General features: G+C 44.0%; 1 protein-coding gene across 1 annotated transcript in view; it reads right to left on the reverse strand.

Annotated features, from left to right (window-relative positions):
• Positions 1-4,095: 4,095 nt before the first annotated feature.
• ATL3 (atlastin GTPase 3) overlaps positions 4,096-16,809 on the reverse strand; it is a 36,575-nt gene continuing 23,861 nt past the window's right edge. The window contains exons 9-13 of the mRNA XM_081099756.1: positions 13,041-13,168; positions 12,381-12,437; positions 10,752-10,823; positions 9,934-10,365; positions 4,096-9,086 (exon numbers count right to left, since the gene is read on the reverse strand). Of these exons, the coding sequence (XP_080955882.1) occupies positions 9,000-9,086; positions 9,934-10,365; positions 10,752-10,823; positions 12,381-12,437; positions 13,041-13,168 (776 nt within the window). The 3' untranslated portion in view covers positions 4,096-8,999. The remainder of the gene's footprint in view (positions 9,087-9,933; positions 10,366-10,751; positions 10,824-12,380; positions 12,438-13,040; positions 13,169-16,809) is intronic.

Consider the following 16,809-nt stretch of genomic DNA (forward strand, 5'->3'; position numbering starts at 1 on the left):
TTAATCATTTGCAATCTCTCCCCGTTGTCTGCCTTCTGAGGAGGAGGAAGGCTCCTCCCAAGATTGTTTTGTGAGCCTCCGAGGAAGGAATAGCTGAGAAGTAGGAGAAAATGGCACAAGGCTGAATAGCGTGTGGGGATTCTTTTTTTTCTTTTTTTCCCACTTGTGAGCATTTAATGAACTTCCGTCCATGTGGCTTCAAGCTACCAGCACGCTGGCCCCCACAACACTGTCTTCTCCTCAGTCTTCTGCTGATGAACTTGGCCTTCACCATGACAGGCGGCTTAGGGAGCCATCCCTTCCCCAGACTCCGTAGTAGCCCGACCGCACCACGTCAGTGATGGGAGCGGCTACCGTCTTGTCTTTGGCAGCATTTACCTGTCTGCTCACTGACCGAGGGCCACAGGTGACTGAGGCTGACAGTGGGGAAGAAGTCTGGGTCCCCTTAAGTGGCCATGCCTCACACCAACTTCCCCCAAGGAACCTGGGCGGTATTTGTCGGAGCTGATCTTGTGACGATGCAAGTCACCAGCATTACCTCGGCCCCCGGGTGCTTGCCGACGTGGCCAGGGCTGTGGCTCATGTGACCCTGAAGTTTCCGGGTCTTCCTTTGTCTGGCGGGCATGCCATGGCCGAGAAGCCCCATGTGGGGATTCTGAGCACGTAGGTAGGAGTGGAAGCGAGGCCAGAGCTGAGGAAAGGGGGTGGGGTGAGGGGCAGGCAACAGCATTTATGGGAAGCTGTTTGCGATGCTTCTGTACACACAGGAGCAGAAGCATGGGATCGTTTTGTGGTAACATGAGGGTTTGTATTGCTAATAGCAACTCTCAAAATGGGAGCTCCTCGGGAAGGTGCTCCATCAGCACCCTGTACAGCTCTTTACACCCACACAGGCTACTCGGCTACGGCTCTGAGAATACACCAATTTTGACAGTTTGCTCTGAACAGAAAAATCGGGCTTTTCGTATGAAAAGGAAGATGAAATATAACTTCCTGCAGAACCTCCCTCCCAGCTCTGAAACCCCTCAAATCCTACTGAGGCGATGATGAATCCCTACGAGACCCTGAAGAGCTTCCACTGCATTGAGTGGAAGCCTAACCACCTCTACTGCCCCTTAAAGGAACACCCTGAAAGGAACACCCAGGCTCCCATTCCACTGTGGTCAACGGCCAGGCCGGGGAACTGGGGGCTGTTGTGGACACTCGTTTTTGTCTGCCCAGCAGTCTTTCAATTGGTGACTGTGGGGTGCTGGTGGGGCTGCCTCTTCCAGTTCCCCATCACCCCGACTAGAGAACCTGTGACCTCGGTCTGTCTGGTTGCTGTGCCCCAGCCCCCAGACCAGGGATTGGCCCTGGAAGGAGCATATGCCCCAAGCCAGACCCATCAGCAGCTTTCTCTAGAATGGAGCTATATATACACACATTTTTAAATAGGCAGTGGCTCAAAAAAAAGTCTCTTTCCTCCAGGGATATGAAAGGGGGATGATGTAAGCCAGGAACCATTTGTGCCTGCCCTACCCTGCAGCCGGAAGGAAGCCCTTCTGCGAGAGCAGATAACCTGGCCACTGCAGACGAGAAAATAGCCTGGTGGCATTTGAATTCTTCCAGTGCCTGATGTCAGCTTTACTCCTTAGACAGCCAGTTTTCCCAGTTACCATTCCTTTTTTTATTTTTATTAGGGTTGTCTTATTGTTTTACTATTTAAAAATATTTTTAATTACAGCTGACATACAGTATATTATTTTCAGGTGTACAACATAGTGATTAGACATTTATATAACTTATGAAGTGATCTAGTTAGATCTATCTAACCCTGATAGATCTAGTATTCATCTGACACCAGGCATAGTTATTACAATACTAGAGGCCCGGTGCACAAAAATTTGTGCACTTGGGAGGGTCCCTCAGCCCGGCCTGTGCCCTTTCACAGTCTGGGACCCCTCGGGGAATGACCACCTGCTGGCTTAGGCCTGTTCCCTGGGGGATTGGGCCTAAGCTGGCAGACATTCCTTTGGCAGCCCGGGAGCCCTCGGGGGATGTCCACTTGCAAGCAGGGAGCAGGCCTAGCTGCAGTTGGACATCCTTAGCACTGCTGAGGAGGCAGGAGGCTCCCACCACCACCGCTATACTGGCAGCCATCAGCCAGGCTTGTGGCTGAGCAGAGCTCCCCCTGTGGGAGCACACTGACCACCAGGGGGCAGCTCCTGCATTGAGCGTCTGCCCCCTGGTGGTCAGTGTGTGTCACAGTGACCAGTGATTCCCAGTTGCTCTGCTGTTAGGGTCAATTTGCATATTACCCTTTTATTATATAGGATAGAGGCCTGGTGCATGGGTGGGGGCCGGCTGGTTTGTGCTGAAGGGTGTCCCGGGTCAGGGTGGGGGTCCCACTGTGGTGGCTGGCCAGCCTGGGTGAGGGGCTGAGGGCCATTTTCAGACTGGCCACACCCCCTTCAGGGTTGGGGGTCCCCACTGGGGTGCCTGGCCAGCCTGGGTGAGGGGCTGAGGGCCATTTTCAGGCTGGCCACACCCCCTTCAGGGAGGGTGGTCCTGCTGGGGTACCTGGCTAGCCTGGGTGAGGGGCTGATGGCTGTTTGCAGGCTGGCCAAGCCCCCCAGCGGGGACCCTTACCCATGAGGGTGTGGCCAGCCTGGGTGAGGGGCTGATGGCTGTTTGCAGGCTGGCTACAGCCCCTTCAGGGTGGGGTCACCCCTGGGGTGCCTGGCCAGCCTGGGTGAGGGGCTGATGGCTGTTTGCAGGCTGGCCACAGCCCCTTCAGGGTGGGGGTCCCCGCTGGGGTACCTGGCCAGCCTGGGTGAGGGGCTGACATTTTTTCAGGCTGGCCAAGCCCCCCAGCAGGACCCTCACCCCATGAGGGTATGGCCATCCTGGGTGAGGTGCTGATGGCTGTTTGCAGGCTGGCCACAGCCCCCAGCCACCCAAGCTCCCAGTGGAGGCTGGTTGGAAGCAGGTATCTGGGACTTATTTAGCTTCTATAATTGAAATTTTGTTGCCTTTTGCAGAGCCCACAGCCGGCCAGAGCAGGCGGGAAGCTTGGCCTCCTACATCGCCGGAGCAATAAAGCCTCCTATTTGCTTCAGTTCCGTGGCTGCCGGCCGCCATCTTGGTTGGGTTAATTTGCATGTAGCCGCTCTGGTTGGCTGGTGGGCGTGGCTTGGGCATAGCGAAGGTACAGTCAATTAGCATCTTTGTCTTTTATTAGTGTAGATTATTCACATCCCAGTCTACCATTTCTTTTTTAAAAATCAAATAAAGTCGAATTGATATTTGGCAAACTGATATATGCTAATCAAAGGCAAGAATGCCAGTGTGCCCAAAACAAGCCCATTGGCTTGACCCCTCCCACCCACACATGGCCACTTCCCCCAGCTTGGCCTTCCTTCTCCCAGCTTATAGTGAGGCAAGCATCAACACTCTGATGGGAGCGCCCAAGTTTTCACCATGTTCTTCAAATCATACCAACTTGTGGGTTTGCCCCTTCCCTACTAATCTGTGATGAGCTCAGTGAGGCCCCTAGCCTGATGCCTGACAGATGACCATCACTAGGGGTGGAGGGATGAATGGATGGATGGATAGATGGAGGCTACTGACCCGACCCAGTGTTTCAAACTAGTGAAACCTTTTTTACTGCAAAGCTAAGTAGAGCATATCTACTTAGTCAAGACATGAGAGGGTCACTGCAGCTCCCCCCTGCTTCCAAGGTGGCCGATGAAAGAGAAAGCTTTCAGTAGAACTTGACCTCACCCCACCCCAAAGAGGAACCATTTAACCAGGTGGGTCCAGATGGGACAACCACCATGGAAGTGCCACAAATTCAAGGGTCGTCATCAGTCCATGTTACTATAAATAAAACTTGTATTGGATTATAAGCACCACCACCAACACCATAGCCTTCTCCAGCACCATGCCAGTAAGATACTGTTTTGTAGGACAGAGAAAGCTGACTCACTCAAACCTCATTATCACTACATTTGACACCAAGTTACTTATCCTCTTAGATATCCTATTCACTTTGCCAAGCCCAAACCTGTTTCACAGATCTTCCCACATTAACGAGAAAAAACACAGAGACAACATGAGGCTGTGATCTTTATTCCATTAAATGACCTTACAGAAACAGAAACATGCTTTTAATATACTAATAGCATCATCTCATCCTATTGCACTTTTTTAAAGTATATTAAATTTTAAAGCCATTTTTAAAGGGTATAAGAGAAAAGTACTTTCAACAAATCATTTAAAAGAAATCTGAGAAGGAAAATTGTATATGTTCAAGATTAACATCCACTCCTTTAAGGCTTTAGTCTATGACAGCATTTTTTCATCTAAATTGGAAAGTTTTGGGAGTCAAAGTCCACCTTCCCTTGGTCACAAGAACACCACATTTAAATTTTTCTGGCAAACGAAATTCTTCCCAAGAAAGAAATATTTTTTAATCTTTCTGCTCCTAGATTTTGAAAAGTTCCTAATATGGGTTACTTTTGTTGCTAATTTTCAAAGTTATGGTCATCTCCTGTCTTTTTGTTCATTACTTTTATTTATGGTTTAAGGTTTTCTGTGTATGAGTTAGGGGTTCAAGTTACAGTGCTGAATTTTGCTTTTTAAAAGAAATACAACTTTTACCCTGGCCAGGTGGCTCAGTTAATTGGAGCGTCTCCCATACACCAAAAGGTTGCTGGTTCGATCCCTGATCAGGATGTATACAGGAAGCAACCAATCGATGTTTCTCTCTCTCTAAAAATCAATGGAAACATATTCTTGGGTGAGGATTAAAAAAAAGAAACACAACTTTCAAACTTTTTTTTAATCTTAATGACACCTGCCACTAAATAGGACACTTGTGTAACTTGTACATTCATTGCTCAGAGAAGGCACTGTGACATCCTCATTCTGAGGAACAGCTTCAAGGAGCTGAGATAATCCTCCAATTATAGGCGCCCTGACTGTTCTGAACACTGTGCACTGTCAGTGACTGCACCTGGCAGACCACCTCATCTGAACTGCAAGGAAAAGCCACCCACTTGCCGCCAGGCCATCCTGAACTGCACTTTCCCACCATGCAGTGCAGTCTCTCTCTGCTGTCTCTGAGGCACCTGCACTACTGTATACAAAAGCAGTGATTCTGGGGCCAAAGACCAGACCAACTGAGGCAACCCCTGGGGTAGAAAGCTGGTAATTTAAACTTTTTAAACAAGAATTCCAGGTAAGTCTTATGTACTCCAAGATAGGTAAAAACCAATACTCAAAACATAGTTACAGTATGATTTAACAAGGAAAACTATCCAATTGCAAATGGTCTTTTACAATGGGGTAAAAAAAAAAAAAAAAAGTTCCATGAAGCCCCAACAGAGTGACTCAATGGGTTGGAGTGTCGTCCAGCACACCAAAAAGGTTTCAGGTTCAATTCCTGGTCAGGGCACATACCCAGGTTGTAGGCTATATCTCCGGTCAGGACCCATATGGGAGGTAACCGATCAATGTTTCTCTCACTCTCCCCCCACCTTCTCTCTCTCTAAAAAAAATCAATAAACATACACTCAGGTGAAGATTAAAAAGAAAAAAGGTCCATTATGACTTCCATGTAAACTATTTAAAAAAAAAAAACTCTAGGAAAAATATAGAACATTTTTACATCAATTTACTCGACTGTTCTGTAATTCATACATGCATACCCTATCTGAGACACACCCATGAGAACGGTGGGTACGATGCTAAAGAAACACACTGCCAGCACAAAGCAGTTTGTTTGCCTAAAGCATTTAACTTCATATAAGAGAAAAAAGAAAAACAACAGGTAAAACAAAACCAATATTCCCAAGCGACTTTACCGAGTGTTAGTACATAGCCCTCCGTGGAACAGATTGCTCAGGGTACTGCTAAAACGGAATGAGTCTGAAGATGTTTCATTATCACACATGACAACATGACAGTTTGCCCTCAGTTTGTCTACAAAGCAATCTAGAAAGACTTCCCCATGAAAGAATCAAAACTTTTATTCTATTATTTTTACTCTAAGCTTATTGGAAGTATCAAAAAACAACAAAAAAGCCTTAACATTTAACTTCTCCTGAAATGAGTTATTTTAAGAGGAAAATTTGAAAACCTCCTTTTATGTTAATAGGAGCGCCCATATACTGTTAGGAATGTGTAAATAAACAATGCTGTGTGGAAAGGCCAGCCAGGATGGCAGAGCAACAAACACTAAGCAAACAATCTGAACTCCTAATGTCCCTGACCCACTAACTAAAGGCTGAGGGAAGTTCCGAGGTAAAAGACATTCTTTTCAGCCTGGTTATCCATCTCCCCACGACTATGTAGGCCAGCAATGAGAATGCATCTTTTATTGAAAAAGGTGATATAAAGTCATCAGTTCACTGTTAAAAGAGAAGAGAGGCCAAAGAAAATTCATAAGAATCCTCACTGAGAAAACTTTATAAACACTTTTCAGAGGCAGAATATGTTAACTGATAAAGACCCAAAAAACAAAGTTTTCCCGTAGGTAATTAAACCAAGTTATTCCTTTAAGATCAAAACAAAAAATGGTGAATTTAAACAGTAAATCAATCCTAAGATTTCATTAAATCATACATTATCATGTTTATTTTTAAAAATCTAATACTTTAGAATTAAAGTACCTTTTAGACACATCTTTCTTTTCTCACCACTAAAAGGAGTAGGACCAATCTAGACAATTATTCTGAAATCTATAAATATGCTTATAAAATGCAGTAAGGCTTTTTTTTTTTTTTTAGCAAAAAGTAAAACATGTAAATAGTAGGTTTATTAAACCCAATATCAGTAATTTAGTTCTAGCGAAACATCATCCATCACATTGATGTTTTCAATCTGAACTATAGTGATTCTGTAGGTTTGTTTTTAGTTAATATCTGTAAGGCCTTTCGCTGAGAAGTATGAGCCTGCAGGAAGATGAGAGGCCCCTGAAAATGCACTAACTTTTCAAAGCTAAGCTTTCAATTTAATATTCAAAACTAAGCATCACTCATAAGCAAGGAAACAGTTTTTAGAACAACCTGAAATTCTTCTAAATCTAACAGCAAGTGAATAAAATAGCAAGAACTTCAGGGCAAGATGGTATGTAAATACGAAAAAAATATAAAATGCTTGGAATTAATTCAGGCCTTATAAAAATACTTAAATGGTTAAGTGTTAAAGTAGTCAAAAAAATCCTTAATAGATTATATGCCAGAAGAAACTTTGTTTTCCCACCTTCCACTCATACTTCATACATATAGAATTTTCCCAGATTTTGCCTAAGGCTTCCTTACCACCCTCCCACAAAAATGAAATTATCTTAAGAATTAAGGCTCACATACCTGAATGTTTATATAAATATTTGCAGGCAAATTTTAAAATCCATAATAATTCACCATTATAAGCCAAAGAAAAAAGCAACTACAGATAAAAAATTTTATCACACAATCAAGGTAAATGAAGAATTCTTAGATATTTCTGGATATTGTCCATATGTGGATAGGGCTTTGGTCCTTACTAAGCCAAAGCTATTTTAAAGCTACCAGACAGGTCAAGTAAAGTTAAATAAAGGAAGAATCACTAAATAAAATTGACAGTTTTAGCTCCATTACTAAATATATTAAACAGTGCATAGGAAAGAAGACCTGATTTACTGCCAAGCCATGTGCAACAGGACATCACTTAAAGGCCATACTGTTTGGTACCATCTTTCCTCTAATTAATAATAAAGTTTTGTTCTTATGCGGAACTTTCAAAAACAAAACTTCTCAAATGACAACTGTGTGAGGGTAGTGTATAATACATATACCAATATAATAAAGCCCTAATATGCAATCGACCGAACGGCGGAACGACTGGTTGCTATGATAAGCACTGACCACCTGGGGGCAGACACTCCACGCAGGAGCTGCCCCCTAGTGGTCAGTATGCTCCCACAGGGGGAGTGCCACTTAGCCAGAAGCCAGGCTCACGACTGGTGAGCACAGCGTCACAGCGTTGGTGGTGGGTGCCTCTCTGGCCTTCGCTGCAGGCGGGGTGGTAAGGAGCAAGGGTTCCTAGACTGCAAGAGGGCACAGGCTGGGCTGAAGGACACACACCCCCACCCCCCCAGTGCACAAATTTCATGCACCGGGCCTCTAGTACCAATATAAACCTACAAACAGTGAATCTGGCCAAGGCACAAGTTCAAGTGACTGATCAGAGGTCACATGGTTCATTTAAACTCTAGCTCTTTTCTTAAATTATCAAGTTCATTCCTTTTACTATGAGCCTCTGGCTTTTCAAGGCATGTTTGCTCTTTTCTAGAAAGAAGGTCTAGGAATAAAGGCAAAAGAAAAAAATATGTTCCAACAAAACTGACAGCCTGTCAGGTAAAAGACCTTACATTTCAGTGAATAGATTTAAACAAGATAGTAGTTTTCCACCCTGTGTGGCAGACAGGATTCTCTAATATTGTAAGACTTTATGTAATGGCATCATTTCAGTCTTTAGCTCTAAAGCTTTTGCCAGTTTTGTAAACTTTTTAAAAAGGAATCCTTCTCAATAGAGGGAGGTATAAAAGAACTGACAAGTTTCACCCCAAACAGACTCTTTCCTGAGGCTTCCTCAGTCCCTCCCTATCATGCCTGCAAAAGCACGAATTCAGTTTTAAAAGGCACTAAGTGGCGCATAAAGGACTTAAAACTGCATTTCCATTTTCTCCTTTAGCTTCCCCCCCATAAAGTGCACAAAGCAGAGAGTAATAAAAAACAGACGCAAGCTTGGATCTCTATCATAAGCAAGGAAAAGAAACGCTTCCCACAGAAATGGAAGTGTGTTTAAGAGTTTGAAACCACAGGAAAGGTCTATTCCTTTATTGGTGCCATGTTTCAGCTCTTCCTGGGTGGTCCCAAAGCTACATTCCTCTGGACCTGTACCTGTGGCTACAGCAGAAATGCAGAAATCAGAAGGGGCTGGTTGGGTTCTTGTTGGATCCTCTTGTTAAGATGCTATTGAGCTTTTTTATCCATAGGTTGTCTCCCAACAATTGCATCCCTCACAGCAGCCTGAGTGGAATTACCAATGTGAGAAGAAGCCTGCAAAAGTCCACGAGGCAACATGTAAGTTAAGGAAATACAGCCCAGCATCAACAGAATACGTCCTTGGAGATCAACTTTCAAAAATTTCTGTCTACATCATCAGTATGTTACAGAAAATAGGGGAATGAAAATGTGGGGGAGAGGAGCCTGTGACAGCAGCTACCTCCCAGGAGAGTTAGCTGACCCTTTGCTTCGTTATTGTGTTATTAGAGGCTTGCCAAATGCTTATTCCTTTAGTAGAAAAATATTTTCACTCAGGAAGCTAGAGTTTGGGATTGACATTGTAAAAATAATTTGTTTCCCTTCACAAGCCTCTAACTTAACTGATTTGTTCAAGCAACTCAGAAAAAGAAACCAGAGTCTCGAGATCTATATAACTAGAGATCATGTCAATGTCAAAGGCCACTGGCTTCTGGAAGATTTTAAGGGGAAAAAATGCCATCCATTAGTAAGATTTAAAACAAAAAAATTTGTTAAGTTCATATTTTTCAAAGCTCTTGATTTTTAATAAAGCAAATTAATCTTGGATGAGGGAAAGAATCACACAGGAATTGTGTCTGACAAACATATAGTTAAAAGTTTCCTGCAAGGAACACAATTGTGTCTAAGCTGAAAAACTTTCTGCATTGAAGGATAATCATTGGGCATGAAAACAAAATATCAAAATTAAACATTAATATCCTAAAAAAGGATAATAAACATAATGCTCATCAGAAAAAAATAGTCAAGGAAATTTTCTCATGCCTTCGTTCACGAGGAAGCTCTGCCAAGTGGAGATACTTTATAAAAGAAACACAATATCTGTCCATTGTCAACCCTCCCACTCCCGGCCGGCAGCACTTACCTGCTCTAGTACATATGCTGCTCCAGAATCGATAGCTCCGCCCAGCTCACGATACTGGCCAGAGTACCTGATGTACCCCCAAGTGAGAAGCGCTATTAGCAGCAGTCCAACTATACAGTTGAACAGCTGGGCCACAACCTCCAGACCAACGAAGCCAGTGAGGCCCGAGGCGATGTACAAAGCCACGATGCCCGTGAAGAGCACCGCGGGGGTTCGGAAGGTGCTGAAGATGTTCTTGCTGCCGTTGTGCTTGCAGAAGTTCTCATAGAGTTCCTTGATTTCCTCCTCCAGCTCCTGCTGGTAGCGAAGGCTGAAATCCTTCCCACCCATCTTCTTGGTCTTCTTAAAATGGTCCAGAGCAAGTTGTCTGAATTCACAGTGCTTCTCCTCTAGAATGTCTGGAGACAAATAAGGTTTCTCTCCCCCACACACCTAAAAAATAAAGAAAAAGACGCAATGTGTTGAAGATCCCTTTAAAAACAAATGACAAATAAAATTTATAAAGTGAAAACGCTGAAAAGCTTAGGCTATTTTGGTATTAGAAATTAACTGTAAATGATGACCAAGGCCAGCAGAGCTCAGGTGGCTGCCCCCGAGAGAACACTTAAGTTCCGGGGCCATGGTGCTCGGTGAGAGCAGCGACACAGCAGGAGCCTTGGCTAGAAAGCTGACAGCAGGCCCTCATTCCCAGGGGGCCTGGGTACAGCTGTGTTCCCTCGGTATCTTGAGACAGTAAAAAGGATCAAGTTTGGGCTTTTAAAGTCAGCAACCATGTCCAGGTTATAGATATTTCAGAATAAGACATACGCCCAACATACCTCTTCCATGTTGTTGTAATAAATGTCCTTGGCAGAGGCTGCAGCTGCCAAATTGTTGGCTTCAGCAGTGGCCTTGAAGAAAGGAAAGCATAAGCTGTAAGTCCTTCCTCTTTTAATATTCTTCGACAAATAACCACGTAAAATTTTTCTCACACCTTAGTCACCATTCTTTCTTTCTTATTATGCTTCTGCTATTTTTTAGGTTTCCATATAGCCCAGTTTATTAAATAAAATACATCTTTTCTGCCAAAAATGTTCCCACACATAAGAACCTTTATCATAAATTGAACCTCTCCAAAATCATTTCCTTTGCTTCAATTTTTACTTATTGATTTGAGAGAGAGAGAAAGGAAGAGGGTGTGTGAAAAACATCAATGTGTTGTTCCACTTATTTATGCATTCACTGGTTAATTCTTGTATGTGCCCTGATGGGAGATTGAACCCAAAACCTTGGTGTATCAGAACGATGCTCTAACTAACTGAGCTACCTAGCCAGGGCCCTTTGCTCTAATTTTAAATGTTAAAAAACAGATGTAAGTCAAAAAAGAAGGGAAACAGCCCAGCCAGCGTGGTTCAGTGGTTGAGCGTCGACCTATGAACCTGGAGGTCATGGTCTGATTCCTAGTCAGGGCATATGCCCAGGTTGCTGACTCAATCCCTAGTGGGAGGGATAAGGGAGGGCGTGTGCAGAAGGTGGCCGATCCATGATTCGTTCTCATTACTGATGTTTCTCTCTCTCTAGCGCGCGCTCTCTCTCTCTCTCTCTCTCTCTCTCTCTCTCTCTCTCTCCCTTCCTCTCAGAAATCGATAAAAATATATTTATTTTTTTTAAAAAAAGAAGGGAGAGCCCTAACCGGTTTGGTTCAGTGGATAGAGCGTCAGCCTGCGGACTGAAGGATCCCAGGTTCGATTCTGGTCAAGGGCATGTACCTTGATTGCGGGCACATACCCAGTAGGGGGTGTGCAGGAGGCAGCTGATCGATGTTTCTCTCTCATCAATGTTTCTAACTCTCTATCCCTCTCCCTTCCTCTCTGTAAAAAATCAATAAAAATATATTTTTTAAAAAAAGAAGGGAGACAAATTATCTTTACAATGTCAATCCCAAACTCTAAATTCCTGAGTGGAAAGATTTTTTCTACTAAAGGAATAAACATTTGGCAATAAATGGCCTTATGTTCAGTACATGAAAATCAGAATCATGTTTTAACAAAACAAGGCTTTGAAAATACCAAAATGTTGAAAATATAACTCATTGGAAATTAAATGCTGACTCATCAGTAAGTAGACACATTAGGACATGCTCTAGTAAAGCAGACAGCAGGAAACAGGAAAATGGCCTGTCCACACAGCTGGGGATGTCTCCCTGGGGACAGCAGGCAGGGGTGTCACAGTATGTTTGGTGGGAAGACCAGGCCCAGTGAGAGGCCGTGCTGTTTAAGCTGAACCACCAAGAACACAGATAAGAAAACCAGAAGGCAACCACACTGCTGGAATGTGCTGGAAATTAAGAGCTCAGCATAATGGGAAAGGAGAGCAACAGCACCGTCTTCTTAAAGGACTCTGCTTGCTGGATCCGGATCAACTCACGAAATCGAAGTTATCACTTAGGCTGTCCAACAACTGCGTACCTGAAGCATGGATTTGGGGTGAGGCAGATCTTCTCCTTGGTAAATTTTAATATATGCCTGAAAATATAAACATAAAAATAATTACCAAAAATGTCATTCTGTCATAATTAGTCATACTTGTAATTGTAGGACCAGTAACCAAACAACTTAATTTTCCTAAAGACCTAGGTCAACACCCAGGAATTAGCAAAAACACAACACACCTTGTGCACATTAGCATTTTTAGTTCACTGAAAATGGTCTCAAGCAGCAGAAGCCTGCTAAGATTCCCGCCAGGCTCCCCACGCACACTGGCCTCACCACTACCTGTGGGCAGAGTGAGCATCCGCCTTGAGGTAGTCATGTCACATTTAGGTGCCGTCTCCCACTCACAGCAACATCCTAACCACCTCCTGTCCACACCATCTTCCTGGAGGAACAATCTTCCTTTAGCCACAGTCATCACTCTAAGAGAGTGCAAAGAACATCCATTTGGTTCTTAGACCGATACTGCCACCCAGTGGCCCATTCCTGGAAGGACACTGAAGTCTGAAAATGCCTCTCATCATTTCTCCCATGAAACTTTTGCCTAAGCTTTAAAATACCGAAATTCAAATTAGTTTAAACCTAGACCAGTTTTACCAAAAGCCCAACATTTTAATAATTAAAGCCCATAATTACCTTAAAATACTCCAATAGCCCCCGACAGGTGACTTTTGAGCCATTGATCTCCTTTTCCATTAAGTTTGCTGGGTTCAATATATACGGAATCAGTATCTGTAACTGCTCTTTGAATTCACTGGCAATATCTGTTCACAGGACCATGAAGAAGGAAACAATCAGCCAAACAGACTTCAACCAAGGTAAGCACAAAACAAATGTCTAAATGTCTTAACATATGTCAGTCAAAGTGGAGGGCAGGGTCCCAGGGCAGGTGTCTGACGTTTTCAGCTCTGACCAGAACAGCAGTCTGTTCTATGTGCCTTGGTTGTCCCCTTCCCTTCCGCAGTATTAAGACCTCCCTAATCGAGAAGAGAATATACAGAATATCCTTACCCTGGTTTTCATTCTGGGAGGTTCAGGTCTACTCCCTAGCCTTTCAAGAAATTTCACTTTTTTATTTTTTTTTATTTTTTTTAAAATATATTTTATTGATTTTTTACAGAGAGGAAGGGAGAGAGACAGAGAGAGCTAGAAACATCGATGAGAGAGAAACATCGATCAGCTGCCTCCTGCACATCTCCTATTGGGGATGTGCCCAAAACCCAGGCACATGCCCCTGACCGGAATCGAACCTGGGACCTTTCAGTCCGCAGGCCGACGCTCTATCCACTGAGCCAAACTGGTTTCGGCAAGAAATTTCACTTTTTTAAATCCTCACCAGAGGATATTTTTCCACTGATTTTTTTAAAGAGAGAGTGGGAGGGAGGGAGGAAGGGGAGAGAGAAACATTGATGTGAGAGACACACTGACTGGTTGCCTCCCACATGCGCCCTAACCTGAGCCTGGGATCAAGTCTGCAACCGAGATACATGTCCTTGACTGGAAATCAAACCCGAGCCTCTTTGGCCTGAGGGCCGATGTCCTAACCACTGAGCAACTGGCCAGGGCAAGAAATTTCACTTTTTTAAGAGTTTCATTAACCAGGTCTTCAAAAGATCAATTATCAACCCCTTGCCGAAACCGGTTTGGCTCAGTGGATAGAGCGTCGGCCTGCGGACTGAAAGGTCCCAGGTTCGATTCCGGTCAAGGGCATGTACCCGGGTTGCGGGCACACCCCCAGTGGGAGATGTGCAGGAGGCAGCTGATCGATGTTTCTCTCTCATCGATGTTTCTAACTCTCTATCTCTCTCCCTTCCTCTCTGTAAAAAATAAACAAAATATATTTAAAAAAAAAAATTACCAACCCCTCAAGTCCTCAGACCAGGCCCTGGCTACACCCTCGTGCTCCCCTTGCTTTTTAGAAATCACTATTCACCCACGTCTTTGTTTTTGTTCATTTTCCTGGTGACGGGGACAAGCGCCCGCACTCCATGGTAGTTATTTCTAGCGCCTCCTTAGAGAGGAGCTCCGGGCCGCCCGAGGGAAAGCCTCCTGTCTCGGAAAGGGGACAGCTTCTCTGCAGTTTCTACAAAGTTCCCACAGAGGACTCGGGAGAGCCATTAAACAGCTCTTTCCTCAAGGTGAGAACGAGCTGGTCCAACTATGGAGACACGGGAGTCTGATTTCCGTCATCTAACATCTTCCTGGGTTTCCAGCTAACTCAGACTATCAACTGATAGTTATCACATCAAGGTAAGAACTCTTCAACACTCCATAACCCTAATTTGTAAAATTGAAGTGTTCTTATTTCATTTATGGATTCAACAGTTTTTGAGCACCTTTTCTGTGGCCAGCATTGTTGCAAGAGTTGGGGATAGAGCAGTGAATAAACAAAAGTGGTTTAGAAATTTTTCCAAATTACAAATATCACTATAAAAATCTCTATAAAGCCCTAGCCGGTGTGGCTCAGTGGATGGAGCATTGGCCTGCAGACTGAAGGGTCCCAATCAGGGACCCTTGATTCCAATCAGGGAACAGGCCCAGTTTCAGGCGCAATCCCCATAAGGCGCATGCAAGTGATGTTTCTCTCTATCCCTCTTGCTTCCTCTCTCTCAAAATCACCCAGCTAATCAATCAATAATAAAAGAATTCCACTGAACAACTCCCCTACCGGTGAGGAACAAGACCAGAGTTTAGGTGTGGTAAAAGTGTGTCTAATAATGGAGTGTTATAACCCTAAAAGACACATCACCTACACACTCAACTTTCTTTCCATATTCAACTCTGAAAAGTCAATCACGACTGCTTTTTTTGGTTAAAAAGAAAAAATTCTAGTTCCAGTGTCGCCTAAGCAGATTTCTCTCCAAAGCCAGGCCACAAACTCAGACTTTTTTTTTTTTTTTTTAATATATTTTATTGATTTTTTACAGAGAGGAAGGGAGAGGGATAGAGAGTTAGAAACATCGATCAGCTGCCTCCTGCACACCTCCTACTGGGGATGTGCCCATAGCCAAGGTACATGCCCTTGACCGGAATCGAACCTGGGACCCTTCAGTCCGCAGGCCAACGCTCTAGCCCAGGGGTGGGCAAACTTTTTGACTCGAGGGCCACAATGGGTTCTTAAACTGGACCGGAGGGCCGGAACAAAAGCATGGATGGAGTGTTTGTGTGAACTAATAAATTCAAAGTAAACATCATTACATAAAAGGGCACGGTCTTTTTTTTTTTTAGTTTTATTCATTTCAAACGGGCCGGATCCGGCCCACGGGCCGTAGTTTGCCCACGGCTGCTCTAGCCACTGAGCAAACCGGTCAGGGCAAACTCAGACTTCTGAGATGCCATCTAAAGGCTCCGGAAGTCTGCTCAGGAAGCTGCCACTACATAACATCATACAGGTGGCGAATAGAAGGTGAAGGTAAGTCCCTAAAACTCAGTTTCTTTTGTAACATTACAATCGACTGGAACATAAATCTTTTTTTTTTTTTTTTTTTAAATATATTTTATTGATTTTTTACAGAGAGGAAGGGAGAGAGATAGAGAGTTAGAAACATCGATGAGAGAGAAACATCGATCAGCTGCCTCCCGCACATCTCCTACTGGGGATATGCCCGCAACCCAGGTACATGCCCTTGACCGGAATCGAACCTGGGACCCTTCAGTCCGCAGGCCGACGCTCTATCCACTGAGCCAAACCGGTTTTGGCTGGAACATAAATCTTAAGCAAGGACATTAACTTTCTTGCATCGAATGAGTCAAGTTCTCTTGGTAACTAAGCAGTACATGTCACCTAAATTGCTTCCCCACGTAACAGAAGTCGTTTCTGCTTCAGCACAGTATGGATTTGGGTCAAGAAGAATCAGGATATGAATCTCTGTCTCACCACTTACCTGTGTACACTGAACAAGTTACTTAACTTTCCTAAACCAGTGTCTTCATCTGTACAATAAGGAAAATATCAGTTTCATGGAATTACTGGAAGCATTAACACATTGTTTGCGGGTAGTTTTTATCGCGCACTAACAGGTGGCGCGGGCCATTTTTGCTAATTTTTTGCGCAAATGGCAACGTTCAGTAAAATTACGATAACTTTAGTTTATGTATTTATACGTTACCCGCATTCTACCGCTAGTCTATAAAAAACGTATTAATACGTGTCCCGCGCTCTACTATACTGGTAGAACGTATAAATACGTAAAACGTGTAAACACGTTTCCCACATACAATGTGTTAAGTGCGAAAGTAACTAGTATCGTGTTGGTGCTATGGTCTGAATATTTTGTCCCCCCTCCCCTTGTAGGAATCATATGTTGAAATCCTAACCCCTAAAGGTGATGGTATTAGGAGGTGGGGCCTTTGAGAGGTGAGGAGGTCATGAGGGTGGAGCCCTCATGTATGCGATTAGTGCCCT

This window comes from Myotis nattereri (assembly GCF_964212035.1).
Source record: "Myotis nattereri genome assembly, chromosome: 9".
In the NCBI taxonomy this organism is placed as follows: Eukaryota; Metazoa; Chordata; class Mammalia; order Chiroptera; family Vespertilionidae; genus Myotis; species Myotis nattereri.